Here is a 23,642-nt window from a genome sequence, read left to right on the forward strand (position 1 = left end):
CAAAAATTTTACTGAAAAATACGATTTCATTTTCAAGTGTCCCAACTGAATTTCTACTAGGTCAGTGTGTTGGTCAGTCATGCATCGCTGCGACAAGATACCTGGAATGAAAAACTTAAGAAAGGGTCTGTTGGGGCGTAAAGTTTCAGACATGCCTGCCTATGCTCTGTTTCCTGTTGCTTTGGGAAGAGGCAGAACATCATGTCAGGGAATGTGTAGTGTAGCATACTTGTGATCCTCATGGCATTTGAGAAACAGAGAGAGGGAGGAGCTGAACTTCCAACACCCCTTTCAAGGCCACATTCCTAATGAACAAATTTCTGTTAGGTCTCTCCTCTTAAAGGGACCTAATTAATTTGAGTCCAAGCCTTTAACACAGGAGTGGTTTTTTTTTTTTTTTTTTTTTTTTTTTTTTTTTTTTTTTTTTTTTTTTTTTTTTTTTTGTGGGGCTGGGGGTTATACTTCTAACTATAACAGTTGGTGAGTCCTACTAATGGTTACACTAGACTTCTGTGGTCAAGACTTTCATCTAGTGGGGACTGGAAGAATGGCTTGGGCATGAAGAATGCTTATTGTTCTCAAGGAGGAGACAGAAATCAGTTCTCAGCACTCATGTTGAGTGACTCACATGTTAATTGTAATTCCAGTTGATCTGATGCCCCTTTCTGGTCTCCATGGCACCTGCATACATGTGACAGACACACACATTCACAGATACATACAAATGCACATAGATAAAAATAAATATCAGAAAAAAAGATTTACATCTTGGAAAGTAGCTACCTAGTGATGACATTCCAAAGTGTCTGCTTCAATGTGCTTCATATAATTTTACTTCCCTTTGTTTTGAGTTAATTGCATGGTTCGTTGCATCATTCTGAGAATCAGCTTAAATATCACCTTCAGAAGCTTCCCTAGACCACATTACATAAAACAGCAAGCATGCCCACTTTATGGGCCCCCACCCAGAGATCCACTTTCTTATCCTTAGCTACAATATTTTCCTTCTATACATCATATCACATCTTCTTTTAGAACTTTTATGTTCATATTAGAACATAGCACCATAAGGACCAGTGTCCCAGTCAACTTTGCCTAAACTGTACACAGCTTAGAGTCACCTGAGAAGGGAATTTCAGCTGAGGGATTGCTCACATCAGCGTGGCCTTTATTATAATTTGATGCAAAGGGCTCAGTCCAATGAGGGTGGTACCTTTCTCTAAGTAAGTAGGTGATCCTGGTCTTTATAAGAAGGATAGCTAAGCATGAGTCAGTGAGAGAGTTCCTCCATGGTTTCTGCTTCAAGTCCTTGTTTGAGCTTTTGTACTGACTTCTCTCAGTGATGGACTATTAGTATATAAGAATGGAAGTATAAGCCCAATAAACCCTTTTCTACCCAAGCTGCTTTTGATCAAGGTGTTTTATGACAGTAACAGAAAGAAAACTAGAGTAGCAAGAGGTTTGTTTTATTTACTTATATTTCTAGGCCCTAGAACAATTTTGGTAAATGTACATAAATATGTATGAGTGAATTTACTTGCTAGACTAAAATAGGGCACTTCAGTGTTGAGTAGCTATTGTACAAAAGCCCCAAATTTATGATGATTCAATGAATGTTTCTTTAAAAATTAATTTTAAATGTGTATGGATGTTTTGCCTGCAGGTATGTTTGTGTGCCATGTGTGGGTGGTTCTGCAGAGGCCAGAAGAGGGCATCATATCCCTTGGAACTAAAGTTACAGACAGTTGTGTGCTGTCTGTGTTCTAGGAATTGAACTTTGGTCCTCTGGAAGAGTAGCAAGTGCTCTTCACTGCTGAGACATCCCTCTAGACCTTCCATTTGAAGAGGTTTGATTTAACTTGGGGAGGTAATTATCCTTGTGGTTCCATTTAGTTTTTCAGAGAAGTTGAAAGTCAAATGAAGCCAAAATTTTTACCAGCTTAGTTTCCTGTTGCACACAGGTTACATATTCAGTGAGGTAATTTGGATACTGAAGAAAATGTTTTGTACTACCCTTTGTTAGATTACACATTCATTCATACACACACACACACACACACACACACACACACACACAATCTAATGTAAATGAATGTTTAAATTCATTTTGACTTTCAGTTCTTTCCATGTGGTTCAATTAATAGCACTTTGCAAGTGGATTTTATGAATATTTGAATGGATCTCTGGCTGGAGGGTTCATGGACCCTAAGGACATAGCTACCTCTCCCAAGGAAATACAGACAAGTACCCCAATGCACTTCCTGTTGTTCCCAGGAAAGTTTCAGAGAATCTGTACTGGGAAGTGAAGATGCCTTCAACCATCCAACAAGTGACTCGGAGGAGCTGATACCATTCCAGTTTCATTCTGGTTTACCAAACAAGTTTATCAAATAGTTCTTACCCACGGTACCTCTTGTGTACTTTGTACTCATTGTTTTAAAAATTTGTCCTTTGTGCCTAGTTAAGAGGAATGCAGATTGGAACCACTGTCTGAGGAGCAAAGGCTCCTGCTCTGTGAAAGCCTTGGGCACTCAGGAACCTTCGTTGCACACTCAGCCAGGCCATACTCTCCTGTGGTAGATAAACAAGTTCCTAACACACTATCAGACTAGATCATTTTGAGACCACCAGGAGATGAAACAAGGCCACGTTGTCTGAGCAAGCCACAAAATGCTGACAATTTCTGTCTTTTCGAGCATGAGCAGCTGCAACTTTTTCAAAAGCAGAAGCCGCTTTATATCCACTTTAGTTTGCCTCCGTGCAGATGAACTTAATTGGGATTCTGGCTGAAGAACTGCCAGTGCTCCTCAGCAGCATCATATCCACCGGAGAGCCTTATTTTTTCCCACCCTCTCCTAAAGTATCCAAACTGCTTCTCAAGTCACATAGAAGCTTAAAAAATGTGGTAATATGAAGATAGATTCTTCCAAGTGCAAGGGGAATATAGCTGAAAAGTAGATCATAATGTGTAGACAGTGGCCAAAACCTGAGAAATGGGTAGGAATCTTCTACCAACTGGCCCCATGCAAGAGCAAAACTTGTTAAAGTTAGCAAATGAATAGAACAGAACATCTTAAAGTCCTTTTTGGTTCTTCATGAAGTGTTTCATGCACTAGGGCCTTGGGAAAGAATAGTAATTAACCATCTAATACCAATGCCCCTTTGAACACTATTTCGTTCCGAAAATCCTGCAAGCCTGCTAAATACGAACCTTAGTCACAAGACATGGAAGAAGAGCAGCAGGTTTTGTGTTTTGCAGAATAGCCATAGAAATAAGGGAAGGTGAAGTGTCCTTGAATCTTGCCAGACAGAGTGGCTAGAATTGCAATCATGGAGGACTTGTGATCACTTAGACTGGCACAGCAGACGAACCCCAATACCTGCTGCCCTCATCAGCTAGTCAGTAGTTTTGGTTTAACCACATCCTCGTCAATCTGAAGCCTCTGAAGGATGTTTTATTTCAGTTTATTACAAACTTGTCCAAGTAACACATGCACAAGGTAAAAAATTAAATAGTACAGAGGAACTTGAAATGAAAACAGAGTTTCCCATCCCACCCTCTTCTCTAATCCCATTTCCTAGATGCTTTTAACAATATCTACTTTTGGATCTTCTGGTGGCTAACTTCCTACCTTTAAATAACATGTTTGAACAATAATCTCTTGACTTATTAACTGTAGACAATCTTTAATAATTCACCCTTACAAAAGATAAGAATTTAACGTACACCATCTCCACCTTTCTCTGCCTGTCCTTCTCTAAATGTTTGATAGGTATACCTTAACTCTTTTGAGGGTCTAACATATAGCATTGGCCAGGACACTAACCATATAGCTGTGTTCCATTAATTGAAGACAGTGTCTGTTCAACCCCACTTTGAATATTCAAGTAGCCCCACTCTTCTTTCTACTTCTCTTCTCCCAACTAATTCAGTCTCCACTTTCCTGTGCCTCAGCTGGCTGATATCAATTCAACTTCTCTTCTGGGTAAAACATTTAGCCTTTCAGGATTTGCTCATGGGTGGATCCATACTGAAGATCTCTAAGTGGCATATACATTATTTTGGCTATTAAAATACTTTTTACTGAGCCAAGTGGAAGATATACATGTTCCTACACTCCCAATGTCATGATGCCTGTACCATTGGAAAGGAAACTTACCTACCTACTGCCAATGACCAATCAAGTCTCTTCTCACAGTCTATGAGTCTTCGAAATCCTATCTCATTTTGTTTTCCTTCACAGTTGAGCCTACATTTCTTGATGGATTGTTTGTTTATTTATTTTTTGTGTGTGTGATAAAAGACTGTATGTCCTCCACATTTCCAAATGTCTCATTTACTCAGTATTACTCTGGCACATTCTTCTCAGAGCCCAAGGTTGTGTTCTTCTCTAAAGTGAGTCTATTAGATAACTACCACTCTGGACGGAAGACATCCTGGGTGAGGTCTACTGGTGGCCAGATCCTCTTTCCTCCTCTATTTTTTTTTGGACTTTTTTCCTTATTTTTTAAATGGAAAAATTCCTTAATAAGGGTACAAAGGAGAGAAGTAGGTTTTCTAAAAACTCACCTGTCAAAAGATATCTTTATTTTTACATTGCTCTCATCAGTCTGCCCTATATGGAGTTCTGGAAACAAAAGTTTTCAAAAGCAAACACAAGTAAACCCATTGCTGCCTTGACTTCTAGCATTCAGCTGACATTGCCAGGCTCTTCTCATTCAGGTTTGACTCAGTTGACTTCCCTTCCCTGGGAACTCTGAGTAAGTTCTCTCTAACCCTACCATTGCAAGTTTTCTTAGCACTGTACCTAGATGTAGCTGGTATTGGGTTCCCTCAGTCTGGTATTCCTCAAGTCTTCCTTCTTCACTCTTCATCCGTGCTATCTATAGCCTGTCTTCTGGGAACTCATAATGGTTAAACAGTGATTGTCTATTTCTCTTTCCTTCCTTCCTATTGTTTGTTATTTCACTTTGTTGCCTATATCAGGAGATTCATTCTACTTCATTTTCCAGCCTATCTGTGGAATATTTTTGGCAATCTTATTTTGCTTTACAAATGTTCAGAATTTTCTCTTAGTATATTATCTTACAAATGCACCTCAAATCTCTCTGGAGAGATGGTCAAAATTTTAAGGATTTTTTTTCCCTGTATGAACTTTGTTTCCTCTAGTTTATAATACTTTTTCAATCTTTTTACATCTAAGTGGTTATTTTTCTTATGAGTCTCTCTTGGAAATTCCTATCAGAAAACACACATTAAGAACCGTGCTAACTATTGTCTTTTTAAAGGACTCCTGTTTCTCTAGCAAATCTCTGCTATGACTAGAAGCCCTGGGTATGTGAGTAGGGGCCTCAATTCTCAGAAGAAAATTAACAGACAGGCTAGGGGGCCACTTACATCCACGAAAAGAATATCATCTGGAGCACTAATTCTTCCCTCTCCTCAGGTGGTTTATTTGATTCCTTTATTCAAACAACAATAACAAAGACAGCTTCACTAGGACCAATGGGAGATTTTCTGTGTTCTATGTACAAGGGTTGGGGCAGAATAGAATGGGGGTCAATTTACAACTGGTACAATTATTTAGTAGCTAGACTTTCCTAGTGCTCAAGTCTCTTTGGGGTTACGGTGGTCAGATCTGTGTATTCTGTCTGAAATGTGCCTTCGTGTTTCCCATTCATTAACAAGCTTCATTTACTTTATCTCTTCCAGAAATGTGTTGAGATCTTCTCCAACCAAATGCTTTCAGATTCCTTTGCTGCATGGTCTCAATTCTCTCTTGTATTCTTTCACTTCAGTTTCAGTGGGGCCTAGGAAAGGAGGGAAGACAAACTTACATGTTTAGTCCATCATCTTACGTCGGGAGTACCACTGGAAGTTTCAGACAGGGGAACAGCATAGATAACTTGATTTAAAAGATCCCAGGCTCTACTGCTGAAAGCAGATTAAAGGGGTGGGGTGGGAATGGAAACAGATTAAGGGGAAGGGAGTGAGAATGGAAAAAAGCTTATTCTAAAAGATTGAGAATCTAATTTTCTCTGAGAACATGAAGCATCTGGGACTTTGGGAAATCAGGTACTTCACTAAAATAGCCCGTGACTCAAAATCCAATAAACCAAAAACTGCTTTCATGTACCCAGGGGAGAATGACAAGCACTCTGAATAACCAGAACCTAAGGAGCTGCCTGATGCTAATGGCTCACTCACACTTCTACCGGGAGGAGCTTTAGGAGCCTGTTTTAAATTCTTCCTCTCCACTGATGTTCGGGAGAATCAGAGACTTTTTGTCCTGCTAAGGTTAGATAAGGGCTAAGTATGAAGAGTCCAGGCTCTGACAATCCGGAATATAAATGTTCTGCATTGCTGGCTTGTTTCTTAATTTGTTTATTCAAAGCACCACAATTATGAATACCTATTCTGCAATCAGAATGCTTGGCTTCAAAATCATGGACCTACAATTTATTAGCAGTGGTATCTTACATAATTGACACAATCTCCATAAAATCTTATTTTCTCTTATTCATGAAATAAGTGATAATAATTTCTACTTCATAAGATTATTGGGGAGATTAAATGATATACCTATATATGGGGATGAGTATAATGCCTGGAAACACTCAATACCTTGTAATTGATAATTATTTTAAAGATTGAATGTTTATGTTCAAAATGCCTAAATGATAAATATACATGAAATAAATCTAGAATTGAGAAGTTGCATGGTAAATAAACACACACACACACACACACACACACACACACACAAATTTTATAGTCTGTGCATTCACTCACTGAGAAGCTATGCAAATAAAATAGATTAGACTAAAATAAATTGAAAATAAGTGGGAAAACTGGTTATGCACAACATCAATCCTAGAGGTAACACTCATTAAAACCACAAAAGATACTTTAAATGAAAATGGGGAAAACCAAGAGATCTTTGAATGTGTAGTAATTAAATTAAAGTTGGGTTAGCTCTGTGGAATTATCTTGTCCCAAAGTGAAGTTTTCTATATGCGTGTAATCAGTAACCCTTGACAGCAACTATGTCTTGAATCTCACTGTGGAAAAATAATAAAAGATTGGTATCTATTGTTTGCTAAGGCTAAACACTATCTCATGATTGTTCTGGTTTTTGTCAAGATCTTTAGATTTTATCAAAGAAGAAATTTGAGCTCAAGGAACTGGGTAAAGGGATCAAATATAAGTAGCTGTGAGAGACAAAAGAAAAAGGACTGCATTGTGTAACTGGGTGTGGCTGTACACATCTGTAACACCAACACTTGGAGGCTGAGGATGAAAAAAATCATTGAGTTTGAAGTCAGCCAGCCCTGCCTAAATAGAGAAGCCTGGTCTCAAACAACCATCAAAAAAACTCCATTGTGAGTTTAGAATACTTCCTTTAGATTCATAAAGTAATATACCAAAATAATCTTAGAGGTTGGTATGTGTAGTGTAGGATAGTGTAGGACAGATAACAATTATTTCTTTTAAGTTTGTTTAGTGTGTTTGTGTATGTGTCACAGAACACATGTGGAGGCCAGAGGACAACATATAAGAGTTGGGTCTCTCCTTCCACCATGTGACTTCTGAGGATTGAACTCAGGTTTTGAGTCCTGGCAGCAGGTGTCTTTACCCACTGAGTCCTCTCTCTGGCCTTCAGTAACAGTTATGCACTGTCTATCTAAAAAAAAAAAAACAAAACCTATAAATGATTTTGAAGAAATGACAGATGCTCGAGTAGACAGATGTGTTGTACTCAATTCAGGCATAAAAATGTATCCATGCATTAGACATCACATGGTATCTTGTTGATATATGCAGGTTTTATATTTTCATGTATCAGTTTAAAAAATTAAAAGGCTATGATAGCATCTGTTAATACCACCTAAAAGTGAAGTCTGGCTCTAGAATAATTTTGGGTTAATTAGGAAATAAAAATGCCAAATGACATTTCCTCAATACCCTCTTACTGCTGTAATCACTTTAGAGGCATTGTAAAACTCAATTCTCCCAATAATCAGATGCAATAGATCTGATTTTATAGAATGAGATCATAGAGCCATGGACAAGTCAAGGATCTTGCCAATAACATAGAAATGGTCAATAAAAGACCTAGAGTTTGAGTACAGGGAGTCTACTAAGAAAAAGGGTGATGTTAACCTCTGAGCTGTGAAAGAGAATGGGTCAGCATGAAATGAAGCAACCCTTTAGTTATCAGGCACCACATAGTTCACACGTTCCTTTAAAACCATCAGTCAGACACTCCATGACCACTCCAAGAGGCAGAGACTTTTGCACCTATCCCGAAGACATGGAGGCCAAGGGAAGGATTGTCCTCCACGGTTCATCAAGACAGACCAAGGGCCAGCACAGAAACAAATGCTCAAGCTCCCAGCACTGGGCAGGGTCAGGAGGGTACCTGACAACTGAGAAGCAAAGGGGTAGAGCTCATAAACACAGACAGGCCTTGTTCCTAAGAGATTCTGGCTTCACTTTGTGCCGTGTTCTTAACCCACTTCCTAGAGACAGGAGTCAGGAATAAGACACAGGAGCAATGAATTAAGAAGACAAAGCCAGAACTTTTGAAGACAGAGGTAGAGGAATAAACCCCCACCTCTGCCTACCTCCCCAAACCTCTCTACCTGCCACCTCGATGGGCACTCCTTACATCTGTGTGAGGAGGTACAGTTTCATTATATTTTCCTTCCACTCAGGCAGATAGGCTAGGCTGGTAGCCACTTCCTTGTGGATGGGCCAGGCCCAGGACTCAAAGAACGGAGCCAGATTCTTCTGCACTTGCTGGGAGAACAACTTCACCCACAGATTCATTTTGTCGGCATTATCTGTAGGCGTGTTGGTCTGGCTTCTGTACTCAGTGAAGAGGCGAATAAATGGCTCCCAACCGAAGGCCTCTTGGAGCTGGAAAGGGAAAGTTCCAAGTAGGTGAGACATCCAATCTACCAAAAGAAGGCCCCCCAACACACACAAGTGAAGTTAGTCAGTTCAGTCTCCTAAATGTTAGTTAGCTTTGCATCCTTCACTGACCATCTTGTGTGCTGGCCTCATGCCCTCCTCTGTCATTTACTAATCTTAAGGAAAGTGTCCAGGACAGCACAGCGCTTGGCAGACCCTCAGTGAGTGGCAGCTGCAGAAGCAGCTCCAATGATCAGTGCTTCCCTCCACTGTCACTGCTCATCTACTCGTGAGATCATGGAAAGAATAATGTGATAAGAACACGGGGATTTAACACTGGGTGGGGTGGAACAATCCTCATTATCTTTCACAGTTGCAAGGTTAAATTCCAATAGCTTGGAAATGCCCACAACCCTCATTCATCCTAATACTAATTCACAAGGCCACTAAAAATGGCCTTTGAGGTAGAAAGTGAATCAGGTAGAAGTCTATACAGTCTAGATAATTGTAACAAAGAATGAGCTCATTAGAAGTGTTAGAAGTCGTCATCCTCTGGGGCTATTGGAAAGAGCCCATGCTTGACAAAGTCATAGGGCCTGTTTAAAAGTAACCCTCGCTGGGCGGTGGTGATGCATGCCTTTAATCCCAGCACTCGGGAGGCAGAGCCAGGCGGATCTCTGTGAGTTCGAGGCCAGCCTGGGCTACCAAGTGAGTCCCAGGAAAGGCGCAAAGCTACACAGAGAAACCCTGTCTCGAAAAACCAAAAAAAAAAAAAAAAAAAAGTAACCCTCATGAGACTATTGGAATGAGACCATGCTATCTACGGTCACAGGGTTTTGGAGCTAAGGGGCCTCTTGGTAGTTATTACAACTAACCTGTCTTTACTTCATGGATGAGCCAAGTAGCTCACGTGAGGAGAAAGTAGCAGTGAGCATGGACAGTGAAGGATATGAACAGGTGGAAGAACCAGAATAAATCATGTCGGGCTTGAATCCAACATAATGTCACCCCCCCCCCCCCCCCCGCAGTGATCTAGGGACTGATCTAGGCACTGGGGCTGAAAACTGGGGCATAGAAAGACAGTTCAAAGGCAAGGTGAACCTCCAGACCCAAGGCAGAGAGGAGTCCTGCACTGCCTACATACAGTGGAATCTGTGGCAAGGCTAAACCATAGCAAGGAAGAAGTATGCTCATCTAAGGAAAAATTGGGTCACAACCCATCATAGAATGTGTGAGGAGGGTGGCCTGATAGCTGTGAAGTAGGAAAGGTTGGCTTCGATCATCAGTATGCCTGGCTTTAAAGCCACATTGAGTAAAGTGTATTTGTAGTACTCCATGTGCCTCAACCAGATTTTAGATTTCTCTGTGCTATGCTCTCAGTGCCTCTCTCTGGGGGTGTGGTTGACACTGTGAAGTCAGTGCAGGGCTATGCACTTTGTAGGGTCATACAAAGGATTGCACTGAGAGGCATCATTACATTATCTGTTATCCCCAGACTCTCTCAGGGTTTCATATGGCTGAATGTGGGAACCGGATGGAGTAGGTAATCTCCAGAGTCACTAGCTTATGAATTAACCATGTGGGCTTGGTGGCCCCACTTGTCTTACCACCTCCCAGTCTTTCTCAGTACCTGTAAGTACGTTTCCAACGCAGTCCAGGCAGTCCAGTTCTTTATATTGGGCCCCTTGCTTAGGTAGATTCGGACTCTCTTTTCCCGAACAGGGGGCCACAGGGCAATATTGGCACGGCTTCGAGGTATGCCCAGCACTGTTTCATGTACGTAAACACACCACAGGTTGCAGGTGGCTTCAGTAGTGTGTGGCGGGAACTCCCACTCCTGCCTCTGCTGGTTGCGGCCCAGCTCATGAACAGGGCCCCACAGTCCCTTGGACCTGATGAGCTTCTCATTGATGAGCTCCTGCACTGACTCCAGATGGCACATGATGGGATACCCTGCATGCATCCAGCCTGGAGATGCAGAATAAAGAGGATAAGGTCAGAATCCTCCCACCTCATCATGAAATCTATCTCGGAACTGTTTCTTTTCCAAAACACATAGTAGCCCCAGGCTCCTTCTAACACCCTACTGCTTCAAGAGGTCATCCAAGCCCAGACACTCCCAGGTTTTCCCTCTGCTCATTTTGCAGTGGGATTTTCATCTTTCTTCTGACTTGAGCCCTGGGGGAGTATAGGTTGCTGAGGTCCATATACGCTGTTATTGGAGTGTCCTATTTTATGGGGCAGGGTGGTGGTGGTACCCACGGGAGACTGTGTAATTTACAACCCTTTCTAAGATTCTTTGAAGATGCCTCTGCCCCACTCCTCAATATGGGATTACCTACATTGACACCATATTACAGGATTTATTTATGCAATGTAAAAATGAGGATCTAGAGAAATTTCATGGGGCTTCCTTGTTTGTACCCACCCCCTTTGTTCAGGCTCCTTGGTTCATTTTCAACTAGCTCTTTGTTCAGAGTCTTCCAGTAATCTCAACTAGGTCAAGGCCTTCTACTGTGTTTTCCCACTTCTTAAGATTCCCTGAGGGGAACCTAGCAAAGCTCAGGCGACATCTCTTGACTTCTTTGATGACATTTCTTGACATGCTAACTTAAGCTACTATTTATCTTGATGTAATTTCTCCCCTTTCCATTTAAACCACAAGAAATATGTCTATATGTCTTGCTAGCAAAAACATTTTTACTCTCTGTACCTTCAAGGCTGTGGAAAGAAGGAAAGTACTTGAGGAAGTGAGCATCACTCAGAATACCCACCGACTGAGATCTGCACATCTGCCACAATCCTCTGTGGCAGACGCAAAGGGAAGGGCTCGCCACCCAGCCTCGCCACAGCCTTCATCACCTCGTCCCAGAGGCGAAGCAGGGACTCGGGATTCTCCAGAGCTCGAAGATTTGCAGTTGGCACAGTCAGGATGATGTTGTTGGTGGCCAGCTCTCCCCACGGACCAGGATGTTCCTGGAGACGCCTCTTCCATTCTGCCTGGGATGTTTCCCCTATGAAGAGAGGCAATAGACTTTGAACTGTCCTTTTTCAAATCCCTTAAGTAAAAACATACTTACAACCTGGGCCCCAGATGAGAATCCCAAGATGAAAACCAGTGACATCCCTTTTCTCCACCCTTCTTGGAAGCCCCTATGGGTATAATTTGATTTTGTTTCTTGGCATCAAAGCAGAACGTAAGAAACCAACCACCTCCCTCCACTGGTCTACCCCTGTCCCCTGTAATAAATAGCCCCAGAAACTTCTTCATTCTCCGCATCTCCCACCTCTCACTGTGTACCTTGTAGTGCTGACTTACCAAGCTTGAAGTATGGCGCACGGACAGCCCCCTTCACTGTGATGGGCACAGACCCCAACTTGCTATGCTGAGGCACGATGATATAAAGGAGACCACCCCAGAGGCAGGTGATTGATTTCGTGGGCTTGTCTAAGCAACATCTGTTAATCACAAGGGGGCCTCGGAACAACTTGCTGGCCCTGGTCAGGTCATCAGTATGACAGCCGATTTGTATCTAGAGCAGAGACATCACCCTCACAGTCACATGAGTGATGGGGGTGGTGGTGGTAGAAGAGAGAATAGGAGGCAAACTCAGGAAAGAGCATTAGGCTATGACCCCATGTACCATTGATGATATCGTGTATGATAGTCATGAAATCAGAGCATTTCTTGAGTTCATATGCGCTAAGTTATGAGGTAGAAAGTAAACTAATATTCACCGACTGAACACCTATAGAATGTCAGGGAACCTTCCATTGAGGTCTCTTAGTCCTCACTCTATGATATAAGTCAAAAGAACAAATTTTAAGAGCAGAGATTGGTATTCTGAGGCAGGATGATACAGAGTCCTGGGCTCCAAAATGTGTCACTTTGATATATTTTGTTATATATCAAAACATAGTTTCCTCATCATTAAGAAGGGAAAAGTGTTTAAAAACTGCCCTGAATTACCAGAAGGGCATTATGCCGACCCCATACAATGCCAACTGGGACAGCAAGAGCATTTGGTGAGATGGGGAGTGGCCTTACCTTCAGATCAGCAGAGGCAGCATCTTCAGGCAAGGAGACCTCTATGACTTGCCTTCCGGGTATATAGAGTCCAGTGCTCATCCAGCAGTATCGTGTGCCTGCCAAAGCACAGGAAGGGCACTTTATCTCTGCTTCATACAGTGCTGCACAGACCCCATGGAGCCAACCACTCATTTCCCCGCCTCAGTGCTGACTCTTCCAAACACTGCTCAACACCCAACCCCTGTCTTCTTGAAGAGAAAGACAGTGAAGAATAGCAATGACCCTCTGCAGGTGACCAAACTTACCAACACCACAGAAATCTCATGTCCCCGTTTTGTTGATGCACATAAAACTAAGCTTTCATCCTCCTGCCATACCTCGATTGGTGCAGTTGACATCCACGGTGATGGGAGACTCTGGGGGGCGCAGATAGAGGCTGCTGTACATGTCTTCAATTTCTGGGACTAGTAGTGAGAGGTCACTTCCAGAGTGGGCCAGACCTGTGGCCAGGGAAAGCATGGCCCCCCTACAACAGTCATTGATAACAGGGTTTTCTCGGGTTGCCACTGGGAGCCGATAGCGGCTCAGCAGCTTCCTCAGGAGTCGGTGCACGGACATGTAAACAGGGATCTCCTCTGCAGGAATCTGCAGAAAAGCTGCCCCATCTGGTCCCAGCTTGGCTAGCCAGCCCTTCTCCACATTCCCTCTCTTCCTGCCCATTATCACCTCAAACTCTGCCAGGGTCGAGCGGAAGTGATAGGTCCTTACTCCTGACTTAGGGGTGCGGAATGGGCCTGGGTTGAGGCTTTGGCTTGTGATACTGATGCCAAAAGGGTTGAGGAGCAGGTTTCCTGGGAAGCGAGCCAGAGGGGACACTCCTGGGTTCTTAAAGGCCCACCACCAGGCTTGGGCTCCAACGAACAGCCCGCCACCCTCTGCTACAAACTCCTGCAGCTCCTTAACCCCCACGTCACTCGTGGGTTCAAAGCAATAGACACTTGCATCACTGGTCAGCTGGGGCTCAATGCTGGTGTCTATACCCCCTACTGCAAGCAGACCACTTAGTGTTCTTAGCTCTGTCTGAACCACAATCTTGCCTTTGCGGCCCCCATCCAGCCAACGGACAGCATTGAGCAGAAATGGGCCAAGTTTACCCACAGTGAATAACACCTTATGACCAGTTACAACCACTCGGCCCCGGCCATAGCGGGCAGCCGCTATCACACACCCATGATAGGTATCTAGCCCTAAGGGAAAAGCCAAAGCCCCATGCACTAGTAGCTGGGATGGGAAACAGTCCGAGTTGGTGATGTCCAGATCTGAGATGCCACGCAGAAGTTCACTTCTGTCTTCTGAGAGATCATCTTCACAACTGCAAAAGACACACATACACTCCTGATTAGAGGGACCACTCTGCATACAGTTCCTTGAACATTGCCTGCGACACAAGAGCACTTAGACTAATATTGTTTTTTTGGGTGTTGTAGAAGATTTGGGAGAAGAGAGCGGATGAAAATTTGTTGGAAAGGAGACACAAGATGTCACCATTAATTCTGTTATGCTCATTTTCAAGTCACAAATTCTTAAACGGAAACTGCATAGAAAATCTGATATTAACTTAAGTTCATGCTTATTCCATCCATGTCTTCCAGTACCCAAAGAATTAGGTGAGACATCATGTTTTTAGTCTTATAATGAGTCTTGTTTATACATTTCACACCACTAATTTGATAGAAGAAGCGTCTGTGAAAAGCAGAGTTAGTGGTGCCAGTGAATAGTCAGTATCTCAGAAGATGGAGTAAGAGGCAGTCATTAGTCTCAACTCTCATGAGACCTGTGGTCCCTTAGTGGGAGGGAGTACCACATCCAGAATTCCAGCTGTCCGTAGCTTGCCCAACAGGAGTGCTGCATGCTATGGCGTTTTGCTCAGAACCAGTGTTTTTCCTATGCATAACCCAACCCCTCCCACCATGAGGACCTCAGGCCCCCTATAAACTCCAAAGTGAGATTGAACGCTGATGCTTAGGATGACCTCTACACGCTTGCAATTCCAGAATTGAAACTGTCACTTCTGTTAGGTGTCAAGCTATGGTACTCACGTGTCAGGAGTCAGGTCAGCATAGAGGTAATACAAAATGGGTGTCAGATAGACAATGGATTTTCAGTTCCTGTGCTGTACACAGCTCAGGAAATTTTGCAGGGAAACTGGGGCCTTGTTGCAGGCTGGCCCTCTCCTTTTTTGAAGTATTAGGCACAAAAATGATTAACTAGCTCTCCTGGCTCTGATTTTACTTCTCTTTTCACAGACTATTCTGAGATGGGACAGAAGTTACTAAAATAAAAATAAACTAGTAGTATCACCAGATCTTGTACAGGGTACAATCAGCAAATTGGGAGAGGGGGTATTTACAGAGGTCACAACATAGATGGAACCAGAAGAATCAGAAACCTATGGGAACAGAAGAATCTGGAATGCATATAAGTAAGAGAAAATGGAGAAACAAAAGGGCCAGGATTATCATTCATTTGGGAAAATACATCAGAGGAACCAGTAGTGATCAGCCAAGAACTTCAGTGCACTCTACAATGGACAAGATCACTGCACATCACAACATACAGATGGTCAACAGGTCTACAAAAAGGTGCTTGCCACCACTACTCACCAAGGAAATGGAAATCAAATCCACAGTGAGGAACCTCTCCCCATCTATTAGAATGAGTATTATCAAACTGTCAAAAGATATCAAGTCTGATGAAGATGGGAAGAAGAAGGAATTCTTGCACACTGTTGGTAGGAATGTAAACAGGTTTGGGAAGTCCTTGAAAATCTAAAATAGAACTACCACATGACCTAGCTAATCCTCCATTGAGTATGTACCCACAGCAAATAAGATCAGAGACTCTCACATTCCTTGCAGCATTTTCACAATAGCCAAGATAAGAAGAAAATCTCAGTGTGCTCAGTGATGAGAACATGGTTTGTTATGTGAAGTTTTGGTGAGGATATGACTTCATTTCTTTTGAGCAATATTTAGGAAGGAGATGGCTAAGATGCTACCAATCTTTCCATTTTGTGGTCTTGTGCATTGTCATCCATAGGCAATCTTTGCCTAAGGCAACGTTGCAAGTGTTTTTCTTGTTGTTTTGCTTGTCTTGTTTGTTTTTTCTGTGCTATCATTTAGAAGTTTTTCAGTTTCTCTTTTATACCTGGGTCTAGACCTGTTTTTGAGTATTATATGAACTACGTTAAGAGTCAGAGTTCACCTTTCCCATTAGGGTGTCTAGTTGTTCCAGAACTATATGTTGAAAACACTGCTTGTGTCTAATTTATTTTAGTATACATTGTCTCTTTTCTTATGTTTAGTTTTATAATTTGTGTCTATCAAGAAGTCTATTTCATCTGTGTTGAATAATTTTCTGGCATAGATTGTATCAGTTCCCTTATTACTCTGTTAATATCAGTAGACCCATATTAATGACACTCCTTCCATTCTTAAAATTTTTAATTCTCTCTTGCTGTCATGATCAGTTTATCTAGTGGTTATCACTTTGCTGATGTTTTTCAATAGAACAAGTATAGATTGTATTGATTTGCTCTATTCTATATATATTCAGCACATAACTATCAACAACCTCTAAGAATTTGCAGGTCCTTCTTGCAAATATTTATCTACACCTGCCCTGATGTTTTCTAAGCCACTTGGGGGAGACAAGCTAATGTTTATTTTCAAATTTAAAAGTTCGGAAATCTCTTACAGTAATCTGAAAGTCAAAAGATTCTTCTGTGACCAATATCATTTCACTAATATTCAGAATGGAAGGGACATATATAACATCCACTTGAAAGTTGGCTAATTCAGGTTTCGATGTAGTATTTAAGTGAATGTGTTGAGAGCATTTGGGTATGCAGGCTATGATCAGTTGTCCAGCATTCATTTCTATGCATGCCTGATGACTTTGGGAGCACACAAGGATAGCACAAACCAGAAGATGTGAGGGGAATGATGTCTAAAAGGGGAACCCATAGGGTGTACTTAGCCACTCTCCTTCTAGGTGGAAAGAGTTGGAAGGACATCCTAAGGGCACCCTGTACAGTCACTAGCCTTAGATCCATTTCCAGAATCTTCTGTACTACAATGCATAATGTCTTGCTACACAGTTACTTGGCTTTTAAAATGTCTTCCAGATATTGTCACTTGAGAATCTTCCATGCCCTTTGTACTCAGATCTTTGCAACTCAGTCCTAAGATAATAAATAATATCTGAGACAATATTCAATAAACTCTGGAATGGGTAAATGAACAAAAAGAGAGTTTGAATTCCTTGGAGAAGCCCCAATTTGGGGTTAAGATGAAACAAGGTGACTTCTTTCCAAAAATAGAGAGTACATAGATTGTCTGGTTAATTTATCATGAAGATTTATTAATTTCACTTACTTTTCATCCTTCTAAAGGCCTCATTGTTTCTTCCTCACCCAATCCAATTCACTTTGTTCCCATCAGTCAGAATAACAGTGTTATTTGTTCTGAGAAAGCTAAGGATTTTATGTATAATGAAAAGTGGCCTAGTGTACATTTTCTGCTTTTGAAAGAACTGCAGCTTTGAATACCCCTCATTCCTCAATCTAATTACACATCTAATGAATGTGTGCTGAGAGCTTATTAATTTGTTGCATATACAATGCTGTTTGTGCATAAAGCCAACTGGGATATACTCTCAAGAACCTTCAGTGAAGCTTGCCTCTGTACCAGTATCGTCTTCATTCTCAGATGATCATTTGACCCCAGAGATAAAAGTCCTCTTCAAAAGCCTAGTATGTATAACTGTACTGTCTCTTTTCAAATCAACTTCCAAACCAACAACTTCCTGTTTCCATCCTAACCCCATGTAAACATTTCAGAATACTTCACAGCCCTCCAGACTTTGGCCCATGGGGTTGTTCTATGGTTTTCTTTTTCTAATATTTTTGTTTTCATAGTAAGGAAATCTCCTGTGAATCTCCCTGTACAAATCATGCCAATTTTTGTGCTCAACAGTATTTTTATTAAGCTAAGTGCTGAGGAATATCAGACTCAATAGGAATTCTTCTCCTCAAAGATCTAGATGGATTGGTGTGGGGAGGCAGTGTCAACGAGACCTTTGTCCATCCTGAGCCTCAGAGTATTAAAACAAAATCTAATGGACTGTGGAAATACATGTCTGAGTTTCAAATTCTTTTCTATTGGTCTGGAAGGAAGCTGAAGATAGAATCATGTCTGCATTTTAATATGAGGCCAACTTCCCACTACGGTAAGATACTCACCTAACTAAGACGGGGATCTTAGGCATCTTCTTAGAAACTTTATAGAAACTTGTGTCCCCCTTATTTTCAGTGAAATACACACCAGCCACACTGGTCACCAGATTCCCAGGAAATGTGAACAGAACTCTTTCATCTTCGCCCTGGTTAGCCCAATCCCAGGCTTGGCCTCCTATGAGCAAGCCCCCTCCACGTTTCACAAACTGGACCAGCTTATCAGTCATGCTTTCATTGTAGGCATCAATGCAGTAAACTCCCAGGGAGTCATTCACTTCAGGCTCAATCGTTGAGTCTATTCCACAGCTCTCAAGGATTTTCACCAATGGTGCTAAGGATGAGTGTACACCAATGGCAGACTCAGAGGAGGAACGAAGCCATCCCACAGCATTGACAAGAAAGACAAAGAGCTGGCTTTCCACCAAGTAGTCCTCATGAGCTACTACCACCATGCGACCTCTGCCATAGGAAGAGGCAGCAATGAGGACCTGGCCCATGTCATTCACCATCACAGGAAATGAAGCCTCTCCAATAAGAAGCAGTTCACATGGGACTGCATCCTCAGGAACATCCCAGCTTGTCACTCCAGTCATAAGGGCCTCAAAGGCAGCAGAAGGAGTCGCCATGGTTTTGTTGGTTTCTGCAGAGAAAAAGAGCAAAGATTCAGTTTGGTGAAGAATGGCTAAGTAATCAAAAACCAAGCAAGGTATTTATTCCATCAGCTGTGGAAATGACCTTACCATGTGATAAGACTGACATTGAAATAACTCGAGGCTCAGTATACACGCATTTAGTCCATCCTCATGGTCAAACTTAAAGAAAGTAAGATTCTATTCACACACAGAAGGAAACAGCACAGAAAGGAGGGATGATGGAATTGTGTCTCCCAAAGACGGTAGTTTGAATTCCTAACACTCTGTTATCTATAAATGTAACTTATTTTGGAAGTAGGGTCTGGAGGTGATACCTAGTCAACAGGAATCATGCTGGATTTGGAAATTGGAAATTGAGAGCTTGAAACATAGGGTAGATTTCTATCAGAAGATGGAGATAAAGAATGTTGAGATGTGTCTGTAGACTGAGGAATACCAAGGATCGCTGGCAAAACCCAGAAGCTATAAGAGAGGCATGGAACAAATTCTACCTCTGAAACTTCAGAAGGAATCAGCACTGCTCTAGCCTGGGCACTACAATTCGAACCCTCTAGAACAGTGGCTCTCAACCTTCCTAGTGCTACAGCCCTTTAATAGAGTTTCTCATGTTGTGGTGACCCCAACCACAAAATTATTTCACTGCTACTTCATAACTGCAAAGTTGCTACTGTTATGAATTATAATGTAAATATCTGATATGCAGGGCATTTGATATGCAACCCCTATGAAAGGGTCATTTGACCCCCACAGGAGCCATGACCCTCAGCTTAAGAACCACTGCTCTGGGATTTTGAGGAACTAAAATAGCATCATTTTAAGCCGCTCTAATTGCAATCATTTGCTGTGGAAGTCTCTGAGAACCGGTGCAGTGGTGCAGACTGCTCTGCTCTCACACTCCTCCCATCCATCTTCACTTCCTCGCTGATCTTACTAACCTCAGTTTGGAGCATTTAGAACATCAGGCTGAACAGTCAAGGATCTGCAGCCTAGGTCAGTGTCACAAGCTGAATAAGAGGAACATGAAAGTTCTCTGTGGCTGAATACCTGTCCCAGACAACCAGAAGCAGAAAGTAGCTAATTATGAAACTATGGCAGATTCTTCCTTGAACCCAAGACATAGGTGAGGAAGGTGTACCTGTATATGTCAGCTCCCAAGCACCCTTTACTTCTTCACTGGAAGCGCCAACTCAATGCTGCTTTATAATCTTCCACTAGTGTTCAGTCGTGTGCACATACCACACATTTGCACTTATACTTGTTTGGTCAAGAGCAAATCATTCACTTCTGTTTGTGAATAATATGGAATTCTCACAAAGTAGATGAAGAAGCATAACCTGTTGTTGGATATTGCAACCACCAGACCGAGTGTTTATTCACGGTGATTGCATAATTCTTCTATTTTGCAGCTAATGTTAAGGCTAATGCTAACCCTGAGTAATAATGGCAATGGCATATATTTTTACATATCTCTCTGGACCACTGGAAAAGTCCTTGGCCTGTGTGCTTTAGCTTTCACAGCCATGGATGGGAAGACCTCTGTCCCAGGTATCTAATAAACTCAAGTCTCTGCTGAAAAAGTTCAGCGATTATCTGTATGTAGCATGTCACTAATTAACAGAAGCCTTAAATTTGAAGTTGCATATGGTGGTACATTTCTGAAATCCCAGCACTCAGGAGGTAGAGGCAAACTGAGAAAATAAAATCCTATTATGTTAAGCTGCCCTATGTGTTGTCATGTAATATGGCTGCTCTGGGAACTGATACGGTGGTGGTCTATGTCACTAATTCAAGGGCAGTCTTGGCTACATGAGACTCTGCCTGTGAAAAAAAGAAAATCTTCCCTCACAGAAAAGAAGAGCTTCTCTAAATAAAATTATATCAGCCAGATGCCTTTAGCTGTTAAATACCAGCATTAACTTTTTACCCACTTCACAGAATATCTAAAGGATACAGAGTCAAGAACTGGTTAGGGAGAAGCTTGTCCCTTCCTCGCCCTTCCTGGTGCCCACAAATAACTAGGACAGCAGCACACTGTGCAGAGTCCTAGTATGTCCACTCTTCCTATTTTATCCCATTTCTATTTGGCCACAAGCCCTGTCAATGTCTTTGCTGACATTTTGCCAGCACACTGCGATTAACCCGATTTGGTTCTTTAGTAATTCATGTCTGTACTGAAGGAATCTGGTTTCCAAGGCTCTCGGGTCTGTTCCTACCTTTATTCTTCTGAAAGTACTCTAATAATATTTTGTCCTTGAAGAGCAATCCACGGAGCTTCACCTGTGTCCACTGCAGAGCGCCTGACTCCTTTCCCCAGTGTGACCTTCCGTTTGGTAGGGCGGCTGCTCCTGCAAGTCTATGGAGGATGCCCTTCTCCCTCCTTCAAGCCATTACCAGGATAGTCTTGACTTCTCCTCCCTCCCTCGTGCTTTAAGAACAGGACAGATTCTCCTTCTCCTCCCCTCCTCCCTCAAACTATTACCTAGGACAGGCTCTGCTTCCATTTCCAACTCCCTTTCTGTCTTCCCCTCTCGAATCCCCACGGCTACCTTTCTGTCCTTTGGAACTCTACTTTTCTAAGTTAAAATGTACACAGAGGAGGAAATTTGAGACATTTGGTATGAAAAAAAATAATGCCATGAGACAGGCAATAGGAAATATAATTAAGGTTATTAAAGAATGAACTAAGAGAAGGAGAATACAGAGTAGAGAAGATGGGAAAGATGAAGGAGAACACTAAGATAATTAATTGACCCATCCATACTCTCTTGTAATAAGAGTGGCAGATTTAAAGATATATGTCCATGCATCCTGAATGCCCCACAAAACTACAAATGGACACCAGTAAGTGAAACCCAGGAATGGACATAGATCAAAGACAAGGGAGTTTCCTAGGATCATTTTCATGTATGTGGGTTCCAGATCTGAAACTCAATCATGTACTTAATCAATTTTCACATATCTTCCTAGACACTCCATTGTACCCCAATGATGTCCTATTGTATATCTTCTCACACTCATACACATTCTCTCAATAGACGCCCGCCAGACTCTTCTGTGTTGGCCAATACTTTCCACAGTGTAGACAGTCACACACTCTGAGAATTCATATTCATACTTCTATCTCATCAGTCATTCTTAGCTAGTTTGTGTGTACATGAGCTAAATCTATTTGACATCTACTTAGAATGACCTAGATAATACTTTTAGTGAGGGTTTCAAGCCCCTGTGTAAATTTTGAACCTGTTTTCTGTGGCTAACACAATGATAACAAGAGTAGCAACTGTAGTAACGACAGTCATAGCAACACACTCATTAGCTTTCTCATATTGTAACACATAATTTATTAAATTTATTTAATTCCGACAAACTTATAAGGCATATATTATCCTTATACCCATAGTACAGTTTCTGGGGAAGAAAACCTAAACATTTTGAGTGGCCAGGGAATTTGTCACTTGCTTAATATCACATAAGTAGGTAAATGATGAATCTAGGATCCCAATACAGGAAATGCAGAGCTGAAGTACAGTTCTTTTAAAATAGTTATCTATTTTATGTGCATGTGTATGTGTGCTGACTAGTTTTATGCCACTTGACACAAGCTAGAGTCATCTGTCAGGAAGGAACGTCAATTGAAAAAATGCCTCCATAAGATCCAGCTGTAGGGTATTTTCTTAACTAATGATTGATGGGAGAGGGTCTAGCCCATTGTGGGTGGTGCCATCCCCAGCCTGGTGGTCTTGGGTTCTATTTAAAAAACAAACAAAACAAAACAAAAACCAGAATGAACAAACCAGTAAGCAAAGCTGCACCCCTCCACAGCCTCTGCATCAGCTCCTGCCTCCAGGTTCCAGCCCTGCTTGAGTTCCTGTCCTGACTTCCTTCAATGATAAGACTATGATGCGAAGTATAAGCCAAATAAACCCTTCCCTCCTCGAGTTGCTTTTGATCATGGAATTTCATCACAGCAATAGTAACCGTAACCAGTACAATATGTGTCTGAGTAGTATGTATGTTGACCATGTGCCTGCAGGAGCTACCAGAGGTCAGAATGAGTTGGAGTCTCTGGAATTCGAATTACAGGCAGTTTCGAGTCACTATGTGTGTGCTGTATTTGCTAAGTTCCAGGGTTTTCTTTATACTCAGAGGAGCTCCATGGAGGCCACCATTAAACACAGCAGCCTTGTCACATTAGGAAGGGAAGAGGTGAAGAGTTTTTCTCACACAGATTTTCATCCTTTAAATTGCTCCCCCATAGTTCTTATCCTCTCTTTCCTGTGCTAACTATGGTCCCTTTGAACTTACAAATGTCTCCTTCAGCGAAAACCATATCCCAGGTGAAACATGAAAGCAGACTTTCTAATCCTATCATAAAGCAGTCCCATAGACTCAAACATGGTTTTTTCCATGAAGGATGTATGGAATTGGAGGTGGGGCCATCTTGGGAAAAAGGATCCCTCACAGCTTGCATTTCAGTTTGATTTCAGATCTTGAAACACAGACTTAAGTATGTGAGATCAGAGAATGCATTTTATGATTTGCATTCCCTAGGTAGCTATTCCATGAATGTAAGACTGAAAAAATGGATATGAGAGTAAAGGCACATCTAAGGGTACTTCTCAGCAAACAGCTAGTCTGACCTTGCATTAATATCTGAAACACAATTCTCCATGTCTTCTTTTTCCCATGCCCTTCTCATCTAAGAAGCCTTGCTTTCTTTTTCATTATACATCGGATATTATTCCC

General features: G+C 41.9%; 1 protein-coding gene across 5 annotated transcripts in view; it reads right to left on the bottom strand.

Annotated features, from left to right (window-relative positions):
* Window positions 1-4,278: 4,278 nt before the first annotated feature.
* LOC131906852 (TRPM8 channel-associated factor 1) overlaps window positions 4,279-23,642 on the bottom strand; it is a 41,087-nt gene continuing 21,723 nt past the window's right edge. For 4 of the 5 annotated variants that reach the window (XM_059257659.1, XM_059257662.1, XM_059257657.1 and 1 more), the window contains 8 exons: window positions 18,250-18,883; window positions 13,325-14,319; window positions 12,966-13,063; window positions 12,237-12,450; window positions 11,692-11,931; window positions 10,548-10,885; window positions 8,673-8,923; window positions 4,279-5,811 (listed from right to left, as the gene is read on the bottom strand). In XM_059257659.1, the coding sequence (XP_059113642.1) occupies window positions 5,802-5,811; window positions 8,673-8,923; window positions 10,548-10,885; window positions 11,692-11,931; window positions 12,237-12,450; window positions 12,966-13,063; window positions 13,325-14,319; window positions 18,250-18,869 (2,766 nt within the window). In that variant the 5' untranslated portion in view covers window positions 18,870-18,883 and the 3' untranslated portion in view covers window positions 4,279-5,801. Of the gene's footprint in view, window positions 5,812-8,646; window positions 8,924-10,547; window positions 10,886-11,691; window positions 11,932-12,236; window positions 12,451-12,965; window positions 13,064-13,324; window positions 14,320-18,249; window positions 18,884-23,642 lie in introns of all 5 variants that reach the window. The other variant, XM_059257658.1, reaches the window with a different exon arrangement.

This window comes from Peromyscus eremicus, chromosome 3 (assembly GCF_949786415.1).
Source record: "Peromyscus eremicus chromosome 3, PerEre_H2_v1, whole genome shotgun sequence".
In the NCBI taxonomy this organism is placed as follows: domain Eukaryota; kingdom Metazoa; phylum Chordata; class Mammalia; order Rodentia; family Cricetidae; genus Peromyscus; species Peromyscus eremicus.